Source organism: Ceratina calcarata, unplaced genomic scaffold (assembly GCF_001652005.2).
Source record: "Ceratina calcarata isolate Rehan_Ccalc_2016 unplaced genomic scaffold, ASM165200v1 scaffold250.2, whole genome shotgun sequence".
NCBI lineage: Eukaryota > Metazoa > Arthropoda > Insecta > Hymenoptera > Apidae > Ceratina > Ceratina calcarata.
This window is the reverse complement of record NW_017147019.1, coordinates 1,255,205-1,268,891: the sequence shown is the minus strand read 5'-3', so window position 1 is coordinate 1,268,891 and position 13,687 is coordinate 1,255,205. Positions and strand designations below refer to the sequence as shown.

The 13,687-nt window shown below is 44.7% G+C and overlaps 1 protein-coding gene across 6 annotated transcripts in view; it reads right to left on the bottom strand.

Annotated features, from left to right (window-relative positions):
• The window catches only part of LOC113464081 (LHFPL tetraspan subfamily member 6 protein), a 45,050-nt gene extending 34,912 nt beyond the window's left edge, over nt 1-10,138 (bottom strand). For all 6 annotated transcript variants that reach the window (XR_003388913.1, XM_026811947.1, XM_026811949.1 and 3 more), the window contains exons 1-3: nt 9,145-10,138; nt 3,056-3,174; nt 277-452 (exon numbers count right to left, since the gene is read on the bottom strand). Coding sequence is in view for 5 of the 6 variants with exons in the window: in XM_026811947.1 (XP_026667748.1) it covers nt 277-452; nt 3,056-3,174; nt 9,145-9,234 (385 nt within the window). In the remaining variant the exon portion in view is untranslated. The remainder of the gene's footprint in view (nt 1-276; nt 453-3,055; nt 3,175-9,144) is intronic.
• Nucleotides 10,139-13,687: the final 3,549 nt, after the last annotated feature.

The following is a 13,687-nucleotide window of genomic DNA, read 5'->3' as shown; positions in this document are numbered from 1 at the left end:
ATCATACGTAATTCGTTAAATATCGAAATTAGAAGGAAAAAAACTTTTATTCAAATCATTCTTCGCAATTTTGAAAAAAAAATTTTCGTCAGCGTCAATACTTAATTGGATATTTCCTTCTATACTTTTTAGCACGTAGCTATTTATTATTAACATTACTCTTCCGATATCTGATTTCTTTTTAATTATAGGAAATGTGTGACACCGTGAGTGAGCCTACTGTTCTTTCTTATGTCTGCAGTCTAATTCTAATGTTCACGCTTCAAGAATACTCACCAGCGAGCAGTTGTAAGGAGCCCAGAAGCCTGGTTTGTTTAGGCGTTTTCAAAATGTGCGGCAGGAAGCTCGATGCCGCTGCTAAGAGAGTGAGCGCACCGATTACAGCGATTGCGACACCAATGCCCATTGTGACAGTGGTAGCCTGCCACCAACCGCTCGGTATATCCCAGAAGCTGCAATGAAACATCGGGCACCGTGATTTTCCGAGGAAACGTCCCAGTCACGAGTTAAATTCGGATTACAAATTCGCACTGGAAATGAAACCGGGCAGAGCGCGCTGACTTTGATTTAAAGCCGGATACTCGCGGTCGCTGTATATTCGTTTATCGTTCCGTAATTGCAATTGTCGGATCAAATTCGATTACTATGGCAGAACGAAGATCGATGCTGGGAAACGGTTTTAATTATTCCATCCGATTATCGTTTTGGTAACTAGCCTCAGCTGAACAGTTTTCAAGCATTTATAAAGCATAGAGAATTCGACTAAAATAACAGGAACACTTGTCAGAAGTTGAATGCGCAATTTAATCATTTAATTAAATCTGATACTTCTGGTATAATTGAAACTCGCATTCATAATAATTCTGCGATGTAATGAATATTTTATTTAATACAACGCGGTATTGTTTTGAACAGACTGACAAAACTTTTAGCTTGTTTCTCGAATATAGTTTTAATTTCGCGTCAACAGAGTTATGTATAATTTATACGTGCCTAATACATCCTCTTGGGATGAAAATTATGCTGCTTCATACAACTACTCTATTTATCTGCTCGTGTACGTTGCGCGGAGGCTCGATATCTCGGTTCATTTCTCATTAGTGTTAAAAAGCCGTGACACGCCGCGCGCCGTGTCCCCTTTCAGCGGTTTGCTCGCCGTTTTCTAGAAAAAAGACACGCGTATGCAGATGCACGCTGCATCGAGTCGCGTTAAAGCCGGCTGAACGTGCAACATTCCGGTTGAATCGTTCAACCTGAAACTCGCCAGCTTTCCCGATCAAATATAAACACCGTGCGCACACAAAAATAAAAAAAAACACATCCGGATCTCCCTGGCTTTAGCTATTTCCCGAATGGTACTTTTAATTAGCGAACTGAATCGCAGTTGATTTTAAATTTAACAGATTCTTCTGCCTAATTTTTCACATCGTTCGAGCATCAGGAGTTCCGTTAAAACTGAGGAACGCATTTAAACTGCGTAAACGTACAGGAAAACAATGATTAGTTACAGAGACGTGGATTCGACATATATCGAAACGCTGATCCATTCGAATAAACTACCGTTGCTTTGTTTCATGGAAATTAATTCGTTGCCGATCAGTTTCAGTTCGTACGCATCTTGTCCCATCGTTTCGACCAAAGTATGGCGAACTGCGTGCCATTCAAGTGCGTCAATCCGCGTTGAGAACAATTTGTTTCGCGCGCGAAAAATAGCCCGCGAATCCGGGCATGGAAAACGCGAAAGGTTAATTCAGTGCAAAAAAAAAAAGGAAATCCCTATCGGCTAACGGGAATCCGAATCGAATCGATACGATTCAATGCCGCGATTCAAACAAATTTTCCCGATACCTGACCGGCATCGGCTAAAATAGTGGAAACACCATTGTTACGCCCCGGCGGTAACCATATTTACTGGAAAATTACATTTTAATTCACGCGTTCCGCGCTCGATCGAAAACGAGTCGCGAGAAAATCGTGGCTTTTGACCGGCTCATAATATAGCGTGTGAAATATTTTCAGAACGAAACGAGAGTAATAAATTATTTACTTTTCATTACTGATTCATCGCCGCTTATACGGAATATAATGAGAATTATGATTTATATTACGTGAAACAAACCATTTTTCTAATTAAGTCCCTTGATCACACGGCGGAACGTCAGCAGCGGTGAACGAGATACAACGGAACGAAAATGAAGAGAAATCTGGGGAAAGTATGCGAGGAAATTGTAGAAAACGTATGCAGAATCGTGAATCGGTCTCTCGCGAGCTCTAACGTCTATAATTCTCGTTTTCTCAATAACGAACCGTGCTTGGCTGTCAGGAGCAACGATTTTACGAGGCCGCGGGCTGGCTGCCGTGTACGAAACGAGCCGCTCCTCGCGAACAAAGTTTTTCCAAGTTCCCGCCCTTTCCCCCGACTTTCCACGATAGTCCCTGCGAAATTATTCCGGCCCCCGTGGCACGAATTATACCAACTCTTACGTCTCCGTCGAGCGAAATTAACTCGCCGATTGTCGGTCGGTGACTACGGGAACAGTTGAGTGAGAGAGAGAGAGAGAGAGAGAGAGAGAGAAAGGGGGGCACGATATCGAGATACTTTTGAACTCGCGAGGAAATTGAAGTTTTCCGGAAGGCTGGCTTCGAATAACCCGGCGCGAACTCTTCTCTAGACGAAGAGGTGCCGAACGCGGTTGCGCGAATCATCCAAAACGTTGTTAGGAAATTCATATCCGACGTCCTCTTAATAAACAGAGGCTTCTGCGAGTTTTATCGTCGTTCACAAGAGATACGGTCTTCTTCCGCTTTGTGAATACGAGACAAACGTTTTCTTAAACGAGAATTCATATCGCGTCCAACTTTCCGACGAGCAAAATTGAATTTGTAATTGCACTTGTGCGTATCTTATAACGGGTAAATATACGTCTATTAAAAGTGAATTGATTCCACTGTTATTATTACTCTGTGCAGTGTGAAATTGCATGTCGAGCAACCGGGGGACGCGCATTGTTGAGTACACAGAATGGAAATAAGAGAGAATGGTGTGCGGACGTACCTAGAGTACCTGGCGCACTCGTAAACAATTTCGGGTGCCGTGTTTGGCGCTCTTATCCGCGGATAGTTGCAGCGTCGAAAGGAACTAAAATAAGCGTCCGCCTTTCCCAACAGTCGTCCCTGGAACACAAAACACACAGACACGTACAGATCGCATTGTGGACCGAAACAAAACAAGGGTTTCGAGCGTGTTTGAGTCGTGCCGGGGGATATTCCGGCGTTGTTCATTCCTACTATACGCTGTTTTCGCGGATTTGCAAGGAGCAAAGAGAAAACCGCAACGCCGTTGCGTCAAGGTTAAACAGTCTCGTTCGGAATATATGTATTAGGTACCAATCTCTGGGAGGAAGCTGCATCGTCTATGCAGCCGAGAGTTAAAAGTTTACCAGACGACCAATCCGAGTCAAAGTCGGTGCGCGATGAACGAGGAGGTGATTCTCGGTTGAATTTTAGCGGAGAATCGCGGTTCGCCTATGCGCGGCTACATTTTCGAGAGGCTTTTAGCCGGGTTAATGGTGCTTGGGAGAGAGAAGCAACGCGAGAGAGATCGTTCCTACTCTTTACCCGGCGGATTCGCGGATGCTTTTGTATCAGGACTCGATTCGCGAGAGCAAAACCCCGTTGACCCCGTGCCAAATAGTTTCCTCCAAGGATTGGGGGAGTTTCGCGCACGCGGACGCGCTCAGCTTTTCTCTCTCCCTCCCGCCACCGCTGAGTGAGTGCTTAAAAGTCGGCCAGGATTTCCGAAGGATTGTTCTTGCCGGGCTCATCGTGGAGAGCGTCGGCAACAGTGGAATATTTTTAAATAAGAGAAATCAATACGGGACATGCCATGCTTTAAAACACATGAATTACGAGTTATTTATGATACACAAAGATACACTGGGAGAGACTCTGAAGTAAAATAAATGTTATTACGTGCATAATATGAATTTATACCAACAGTATCGCAGAGGCATTTTTACATTCAGATGGAAACTGAACTGTTACATTAAAATAAATACTGGTGTCTGTTTGCGACCACTATTAAATCAAGTAGTCGCATTCAACGACATTATAATGAGTATAATAGAAAGATATTTCTATTCAACGCGCTACAAATTGCGTCAACTATTGCGTGGAAATTGTTTTTACGTAGAGCGCGGGTAAACGAGATCTCTTTTAAACTGTGGTTGCTCGCTATTCGCGAGATTTCTCTTCTTATAAAATGAACGGGTACATCCAGAATCCAGAACATCGGGCTTGGTTCTTCCGCACGCATACTACACGTATACACGAAACGGCTCGATTCAGTGCGGCACCGGGAAGAAGCGAGAGAGCGCAGGAAGGCAAATGTAAATTCACTTATGCATTTATTCATCCCGCTACTCGAGTGTTTTCAAAGCCATTTAGAGAGGCCCCTTCTGCGTTCCGTTGCTGCACTAGACAAGGATATATACTTACGTTATACATTTCGAAGCGGCACTCGTGTACGGACACTGACGCTCGAAATTATTCATCGGCTGTTTTTTAACGTCCGCTTAATGACGAGCTCGCAGAAAAATGTGACGCCGGACTTCTAGACGACGACGACGTAATTACCAAGGGTGAATCGTGCTTTTGCTCGATCCATCCATTCCAGCGTTGTCATTAGAAAGGCCGGGATCGGTCGTCTCGCCTCGCCTTTTGTCGAACCAACGCGCCAGCGATAAAGGCGACAAATACGGATACGGATCCCCGTTTCCCCCTTCGGGTCTGTTTGAGGAAAGGAAAGGGATGCGGTTTACCCAAGAAAGTTTATCGAGCAGCTCGGCAAATGCTTTATTACTCCACTTATTACACGGTTCACAAAGCAATCTTCCCTGTAATTTTGCACGTAAGCCTCCGGCGAACTTCGTTTCGGCCGCTTGCTAAATAACTGCACCGCCCAAATTGCCGTCTCTAAATAGCCGATTTACACTCAAAAGGACTTGGGAATAAGTCGTCGGATTACAGACGAGATTTCTCATCTCCGAATCCTTTTCATCGAAACGTTTGTACATTCCATTTACTTATAAATGCATAAAACTACAAGTTTAATAATAGTTTGGTAATAATTGTCTTTATTGTCATGACACCCAGTATATAGTATTTTCTGTGACTCGCGAGCCGAATTTCTGAAACAAACCCTGCTCTCTGTTCTGTTTTAAGAAGGAACCTTTACCTCCCGCTGAGAATTGTCGCCGATTGCGAGATTCCAGTGACGTCTAGCGACTCCCTAGTCTAAAGAACTTGGTTCGTTTACAATCTAATTCCGACTTGGTAGGTTTGGCCGGGTAACGCGGGAGCAATTCCTACGAGTTACCAAGAGTTGCCAGTTCCGACACGGCGACGACCTTCGACCTCATCACCGTTTGCGTACATTACGACACGGCGCGACGCGACGTTCGCGAGTTTTCCGCTTCACTTTGCAACGAACCGTGGCCCTTGCGATCTTTCGCCGTCCCTCGATGACCGAACTTTCCCCACACTTGTTGATTATTTCATGAAACTTGTTCCCGCTCCAATTTTCTTTTAAGAGAAGTTCGATTACGAGAATTCATACCAAATTACCTAAATGTTTTATCAGCTATCACGTATCCTATTTACTGCGTTTCTCAATCTCACTTGAATTATGAATGTCCATTTGTAAATCTAACAACAGTTTTAAAGTATTACCGACGAGTTCATCGATGTGTGAATAATTTTTCCGAAGTCAGAACAATGCTTTGATGGATTATTGTAACTACAAACTAGTTTTCGCACAAGAATCGAAGAAAGTTTCGATAATCCGTTCGCGGAAGAGCCATCAAAATCGCATTAATCCATCGAAATAAATTATATATCGGGCAGCGTGTAATCGGATCACACTTAATTACGCGGGCAAAATTAACAGTTAATGGGGCTGAATTAGCGAACCGTTTCCCGCCGAGGGTGGGGGCGCGGGAGACGGAGTTAACGAGGTTCGACGAGCGGAAGTCTTGAATTTCGCGTTGCCCCAAGTTTCGCCGTTTCGTTTGCGTCGGGAAAGTTGCCCGCTATTTAACGCGCGGCGACATTAATATCGGTACACTTGCCCGGCGGCGCCAAGCGTTACACGTGTAATCTCGCCTAACCGGGTTCATCGCGTTTGTTTAATACGTACAAATAACGTAATAATCGTTTGACCGATACGCGAACCAGATACGCGGTACGTAGCCCCAACTAATACACGTAATTTATACACCTCGCTTAATTTCCTGAAATTTCCATTAATATGATACACGTACACCTCCGTTCGTGTGTCTCAGAACACTTCCATGTATCTCTTTTATTGTTTATATAAATATATCATCAGAGACTTACACAATGGGAAAATTATAGTTAAAAATAAAATAAATCATGCACTGGCAATAGCAAATAACAAATGGTATAATAAATCCTGAATAATTTCAATGAAATTATACTTTGAATGATAAAATGTAAACAGTCCCATTCCTCCAGTTTGCCAATATTTAATATCAGAACTTGTCTTCACAAAAATCTGAAAAGCTCTCATCAGTTAAAATGATTGAAAGTAAATTTACACTGTAAACTAGTATTTCGCCGTAATTAAAATGATGCATCTTCCTATAAGTACACTTTATAGTATGTCCTAAAAGTTACGAAGCGGGATTTACATTGCCTGAGTGAAATGACACTCGATTTCCGTGGGAGTTGAGAAGTAAAAGAACGAATTCAGCCTCGGTAGTATAAAAAATTATTAGAACGGTAATATAAAAAATTTTCGTGATCCATGGGGTCTAAACGTCGACGGATTAAGTGGGGAGATAAATTTCTCAGCCAGGGGGAACAAGTTGGAAGCGAGTAATAAGCGAAGAAAGCTCGCGGCGAAGAGAACTTTGAAACCTATTAACGTTTCTTCGGATCTTCGGCTCCCCGGGCCATGCGGGGGTTTTCCGCATCCCCGGAGACATTAATATGGATTGTCATCCGCGATAAAGTTCCCCAAGTTGGCCGGCTGCATCGATGCGACGCGACGCGTCACGTGTTCTAGCCAGGTTTCGCGAACCACGAAATTGCCGGTGCTTCGCGACAATTTAACGTCCGTCGAAGATTGGCGAGCGAAGATTCCCCGCTAAAGTCTCGCGCGCGATCAATATTTTGCGCGCACGATGACGATACATAATTAAACTGCGGGTCTTCATTCAAAATGAAACATTTATGACGTCGATTTGAATTATCTACTCTATAATTATATTGTCAATAGTATTTTCAATTATTGATTAGTTATATACACTTATGACTCCAATTCAAAGCTAATTGAATTGGTAAATTTACGGATATTTCCCCTTAACGATAACGATTATTATACACGTCAATTTAAGAACGAGAGATAAAAATCAGGAGAATAGGCAGTCCATCTGAATTCGCTGTTTGTCAAATTAAATGCGACGATACGAGTATAAAGGTTAAAGTACCCAAGTAGAATAAAGAAGACGTACGCATACATGAATACGGACTGTCTATCGTAGATTCTGGTCGTCGTGTCGGACAAAAAGAGCGTCGTACGATTTTACGACTATGGTTTGGTAGCGAAAAGCTAACGGCTTGGCGAAAGCTCGATATTATCAAAGAGCATCGGGAAAAGTCGACGTCTTTTTAACGCCTCCTTTCACCAGCCCCTACCAGTCCCTTCGAGCAGGTGCCTTAAATAGGCGTTCTTCTGCCTCCGGTTCGAGACCTCCGCCGCGGTACGGTGCATCCAGGAAAAGAGGAACACGAAGATAAGATGCGAACGGCTTCCCGACGATCAACCGGAAGAAACGGTGCTCCGATCGCATCGCGACGATTTTCATGAATCTTCCAACTGACTGAAAGTCATTACAGCGACGTGAAAAAAGAAGAAAAAAGTAGATATCGAATCTGATCACTGACATATTATTCGATTTATTTTTCATCCACTTCATTACAAATTCACGTTCAAAACGTCGTTTGTGTAACAAACAGATTGATCAGAGAGTATCAATTATGCATTCCTTAATTGCTGACCGATGGGGAAACAAAAATTTCATTCGTTTATCTCTTTAACCCACGTATCATAATTGAGATTCATTTCCCTACAGCAAACGCATTTGACAGGATAGCCTGCAGGACCCATGTTTGTTTATTAATTCATTCGAATGACCGTATTTAATTTACGAAACACGCTGCCGGCAATATATTCACTCGTTCTCCGTTACAATTATTGATATCGCGAGTTCGATATTGCCTCGCGCCGGGATTGAATCACGACGGATCCTCCCGTCGATTTACATATTTACTAAAAAGCGGTCGCCGACATGCCGCCCCGGTTGGTGTCAATTAGCGACTATGTGGTGAACACGTGCCGCGGATTATTATCGACCGACCTTAACTCAATGATGGGAAATCACGCAAACATCATGCAAGCCCTAAATTGAAGTAAAATACAAACTTGTGGACGTACAAGTGTAAGAAACCTAAAACCTAAAGCGATCAATTTAAGTAAAAGTTTCATTCACAAAGTCAAGCTATCTTATAAATTGTAATGGAAAGACAAATGGTTCTTCGCTTCGCTAGGAACATCTGATCAATCGTGTGAAGTCCGGTGAGCGAAACAAGAGCATTGACGGACGCCATCCGGCACTTATGTAGCTCGTGAGTTACGAGGCGACGATACAGTTTACATGGATTCGATTCGTTCCGAATCGAAGGACGATAAATTTTCCGGAAACGAGGTTTATCCCTCATCGCGAAACGTCACCCGGTAGTCTAGTCGGTCTGACGCCTCGAGTGAAGTGTTAACAGTACGTGCATATGTCCCTCGACCAGCTAACTGAAGAGTATAACAAAGAACGGAAGCGGGAGACGAGTGTGTAGATTGCGTAGCACTCGATGGTATTAAAAAGCTAGTAATTGTACTCGAGTGAAATGCGTTGCATGCGACAGAAGAGGACTTGGGAAAGAAAAAACGAGAAGAGTAGGGTAGTGGACTCATTGTGCATAATTGAACGAGCAAGTAGGGATTCGGAATTAGAACATGAATCATCGGTTTTTTCGCAGCGTTGATAACGAGAGGAAAAAGGAGCTCACCTGTATCCAGTAAGGCAGATAAAATCCGGAACAAGCGAGGATCGATGCCACGGTGGACAGAGTTGCCCACAACACACACAGCACTGTCATCTCATCGGTTTGAAAGCGTCACGGCTGTCTCTCTCCTTCCTTCTCGCTGGCTCTCTTTCTGTATCTTTTTACCTCCCTGGCTGTCTACTCCCGCATCGTGAACAAACGTGCAAAATTGAAAACCTCCGCGATCTGGAGCAAGATTCACACACAACGAATTCGGCCCTCCTACGTATTGCTGCCTTACAGCGAGGACCACTGCGAGAGAACGATGAACTGGCGGCGCGGTTCACAGCGTGTCCACAGAAATTGTGTTCACTGAGAAACTGCGTCGCTGGAAGAAAGCGGCTTGGGGTGTTTCGACACGATCCGCTCGCACACTGCGAGGATGAAAATAGACCGGTTTATAGGTCGTCCCACGAAGAGGCTCGAGCGCACTCACGGTCAAGGTTCGCGACGGCCGTGACAGCCTCCTTCGACGCCTCTAACGATGATCCATTTCTTTCCCAATTTATACACTGACTGGCTACACTCAGAGCGGTTATGTTATTTTCTCCCGGGAACGAAGTAGTTAAAACTCGCGTTCGTCGAGGAGCAGCATAACCGCGAGTCGGAGTGGTTCTTGGCCGCGTTAATTATAGCCGAAGCCGAGAGGCGCGTGGAATCACGCGCCGCGTTCGTCGGCCGTCCAGAAAACTTCACCGCGACGCTACATACCGCGCGCGCGATCTGGATGGCGAGTTTAATAAAAACAAAAGGAGAAAAGGAAGAGAGATTCTTCTTTGGGTCGGAGGGCTAATTACAATCACAATCCGTCTTCTTCAACGTGTATGCGGACTACTCGGAGGTTTAAAGAAGCGAACAGCGACCGAATGGTGGTGCTCGGCGCGCCGCTTCGTGAATGCGACTGATTCGAACCGGACCGTCCTCCTCGCTTTCCACCCACGCCACGTCTGTCGCGGTGCGCGCCACCTCGCCGAGTGTGCGTCGCGACGCCGCGCCGCGCCTTCACCCTTTCTCCACGACCCCCTCTGCCTATGCCCAAATGCCCATCTGTCGAGCATGTGTGCGCGTGCTGTCGGTGTCGTTCGTCTCCTGCCGTCTACCGATACCCTTCCTTCCCATCGTCGAAGAGTTCGCTCCTTTTTTGAAAAAAAAAAGCTGATTAAAATGACCAACTATTTACTGCTTTTCCGGTGTGACTACCTGTTGATGACCCGCTTTTCTTACAATTGTCGTCATTCACTTTTTACATATTATCCGAGCGATCCTATTACAGTTATATAACCGTAAATCTTTTTTGTTTAAAGTTTGATTTAAACCTGCTGTTGATTGGAAAATGACAAAACTTCTAACGATTCCAGAAGCATAAACTAGCCCAGAACGTCTTCTGGATATAAAATGTTCTTTGTACGAAATAAATAAGCAGGAACTTCAACTCGAGAGAGGATAGAGAAGAACGAGTTCGATGAAACGACTCGTTAACGCTAATTGGGTGCATTCGTGTTATTCGCGGTAGACAGCGACACCGTTAGCGGTATACATAATCCAAAACGTCCACTCGCACGGTGCGTACTTTCGGTGCGTTGATTACAATCCGGGTCCCAGCGAAAAAGCCGAAATTGTGGCAAATAATTAGCCTCGATGTCGCTAATTCCTATAGTCGCTAATTGTACTATATTGTTTAGCGATGTCGACGTACAGACGTTAAGCAGACCGCGGTTTACGTCACGGTTTCTCGTTTCATTTACCCGCGGCTACTGGTATACTCCATACACATACAGTTTCACGTAATCCTTTTATGAATGTACATACGTACAATCGATGATCCACGTAATTTAACATTTTTAACAAATATATTGAAAGACTTCATTGAATTGAATTGCAAGAATGCATCAATTCATTAAATTTTATCAAATGAAATTTATCAAATGAAATATTCATATAAAATATCTTTAATGAAACAAAAGAATAATCAATTATTTCATACGATTATTCTTACTGAGTCGTGTTGTATGTATGTGGATTTATTTACGTCTATTGGACAGCAGGATCTCGTTTTTGTCTCCCACTGAGTCGAGGTGCGAGGCATCTGCGGTGCACGTGTGGCAAAAAACGAGTGCGACCCGAAATCCGTGGATTTCGCGAGCGGAAACCAATTTCCAGGACGATGAAGCTTCTTGCCATTGTCAGGGTTCAAAATCTGGTTGGTAGATCACGGTCTGGCACACGCACCCTTCGAAGAGACGGCGAAATTCAATTTTCTTCGCGTATATGTCACGGTTTTCGCGATCCGAGAAAACTGCGGGAGATAGAGCTCCCCGTTTCTGCCAGGGAATAAATGCGGAATAGGTAAATAAACGAAGGCAAACATTGTTCCCGGGAGCCACGATCCTTGAAACAAGAAGAAAGGTACGTAACGAGCACCCAAACCGGCGGAACAAGGGCAGAGCTTTCAATAAACCAACTACTGTATCCCGGAAAAACTTTTTTCCTCGCGCGCCTTTTACTCTATCGAACACAGTGAAACGAGAAAGTTACGAGCAATTAGGATCGAGAGTGTAAGTAAATTATTTCATGTAAATCAGTTCCCGGCCGAAGTGGTTTTCGATGAAAACGAATTCCAGTTTCATTCGATTTCTCCCATGACACTACGGGGACAGAGGTCAATGCTGTACCGCGAGAAATGTTCTTTTTTCCTAAATCAGTCTTTCGCGCACCTTTTTGCACGCCGAGCTGCTTTGCAAGTCCAAGTTAACTGAGTTGTACATTTTTTTTTTTTTGCTCCTCTCTTTTTCGCGGGACTCTCGCGGAATATACACATGCGTATGTATGTACGTAGCGGAGCGTCACGGATTTCTCGTGTGCCGATTCCCGAGTGTCGAAATTCGAACGGGGAAACGTTGTCGGCGTAATTGGTAGGGAGCTGGCCGCGGGCGGCCGGTGCGCCAGGCATTGATGAAAAGCCAAACAGGAAAACGGAAAAACGAAACGCTTGAAAGAAGGGATGGCGAGACGCAGTGCGAGCCGAGGCGAGAAGAAAGCGGACGAACGCACGACACATGATGGTCAACGATATCCGATCTGCATTCCGCGGAACAAAACGGGAAAAAATGCGATACCTTTTTCCTGTTGTATTTCCGCCACGAATTCGGAGACAGAAAGGACGAAATTGGAGAGACTCGGGCATTATTCACCGGCGACGAGTGCCGGATGGCTCGCCCGGCGGACTAAATGTTTCCGAAACAAAAGGGAACGTGAGTTACGATACTCCGTGCGAACGCAACGTGCATTATTTTCGATAGTCGCGGCGCGCCGCCGATGTTTCAACAAAGCGATCTCAACGAAACAATATTTTGACGTAGTAACGCGCCGACGAACGAACGTGACCGATTGAAAAGCTGACAAGCTTCGAATTTCATCCACCGAATCCGGTACGTACACACGTACGCGTGTGTTTTTTTCCCACGGACGATATTTTTTCCTCATTTTTTTTCGCTCCTCTTTCCGTGTTTTCGGCAAAGTTCTGGCGCCGGCTGTTTTACGTTTACTCTTCCATTAGCGGCAATTAAATCTAATCTCCGGATCGGTGTGTTTCGTCACACTCTGGAAAACTGTTGCGAAAACGCGGAGAATGTTTTTGCTTTCGCCGCGAGTATAAAACGGGTCCCGTCGGCTGGCGAAACTTCCGTCGACGGAGGTGCATTATGGCACTGTGTAACGTGGGACGGTATCTGTGTACACTGCTACCGTATCGCAGCGATAACGTTAGCCCGAATCCGGCGAAGTTTTCACGGGGAACGTGAAAAGTGGAACGACCGGGGATCAAACGACGAGAGATCAAAGTTCGTAGGGACGAAAGAGAGAGAGAGATTGAGATCGGCGAACGAGGTGGGAAAAGCAAGGGGGGGGGGGATCAAAGACACGGAACCGGGAAAAAGAGAGCCGGGAAAACTCGATAAATGAGGATGAAGCAAGGGCGGTAGAAAGTTTGTGGCAGAAGGTCGGGAAACGGAAGTGGATGGAAGAAAATGGGCCGAGGAACTCCACGGTATGAACAACGGACAAGGGGTAAGGGACGGAGTGACAGAGGAATGTTACGTTCCATTTCATAGAACCGAATAAAACTTCCCATTCTGCAGAGCACAGCCAGCTCACGAACGCGGGAATCGTGAACTTTTTCTTCTCTCCGATCCTTCTTCTTTCCTCGGATGACCGTGGTCAGACCAAGGAAAATTGTCGTTCCCTCATAAATTCCATCGCGTTTTATTGTTCCCGGCTGGAGCACCGGACTGGAGTGGTATGATCCAAACCTAAGGATGCTTCTACACGAGTGAACTGGCCAGCCCTTTCTTATGTAGCATCACCAATGAAATCCTTTGATATTACAAGTGAACCGTATTCTTCTCAAACCGCTCCCATTAGATTATTAAGCTTTCTTTGCTCCTATATAACTTTCCTCTGCAATAATATTGATATTTATTAACGTTGTATAAACCCTTACATAAGAACA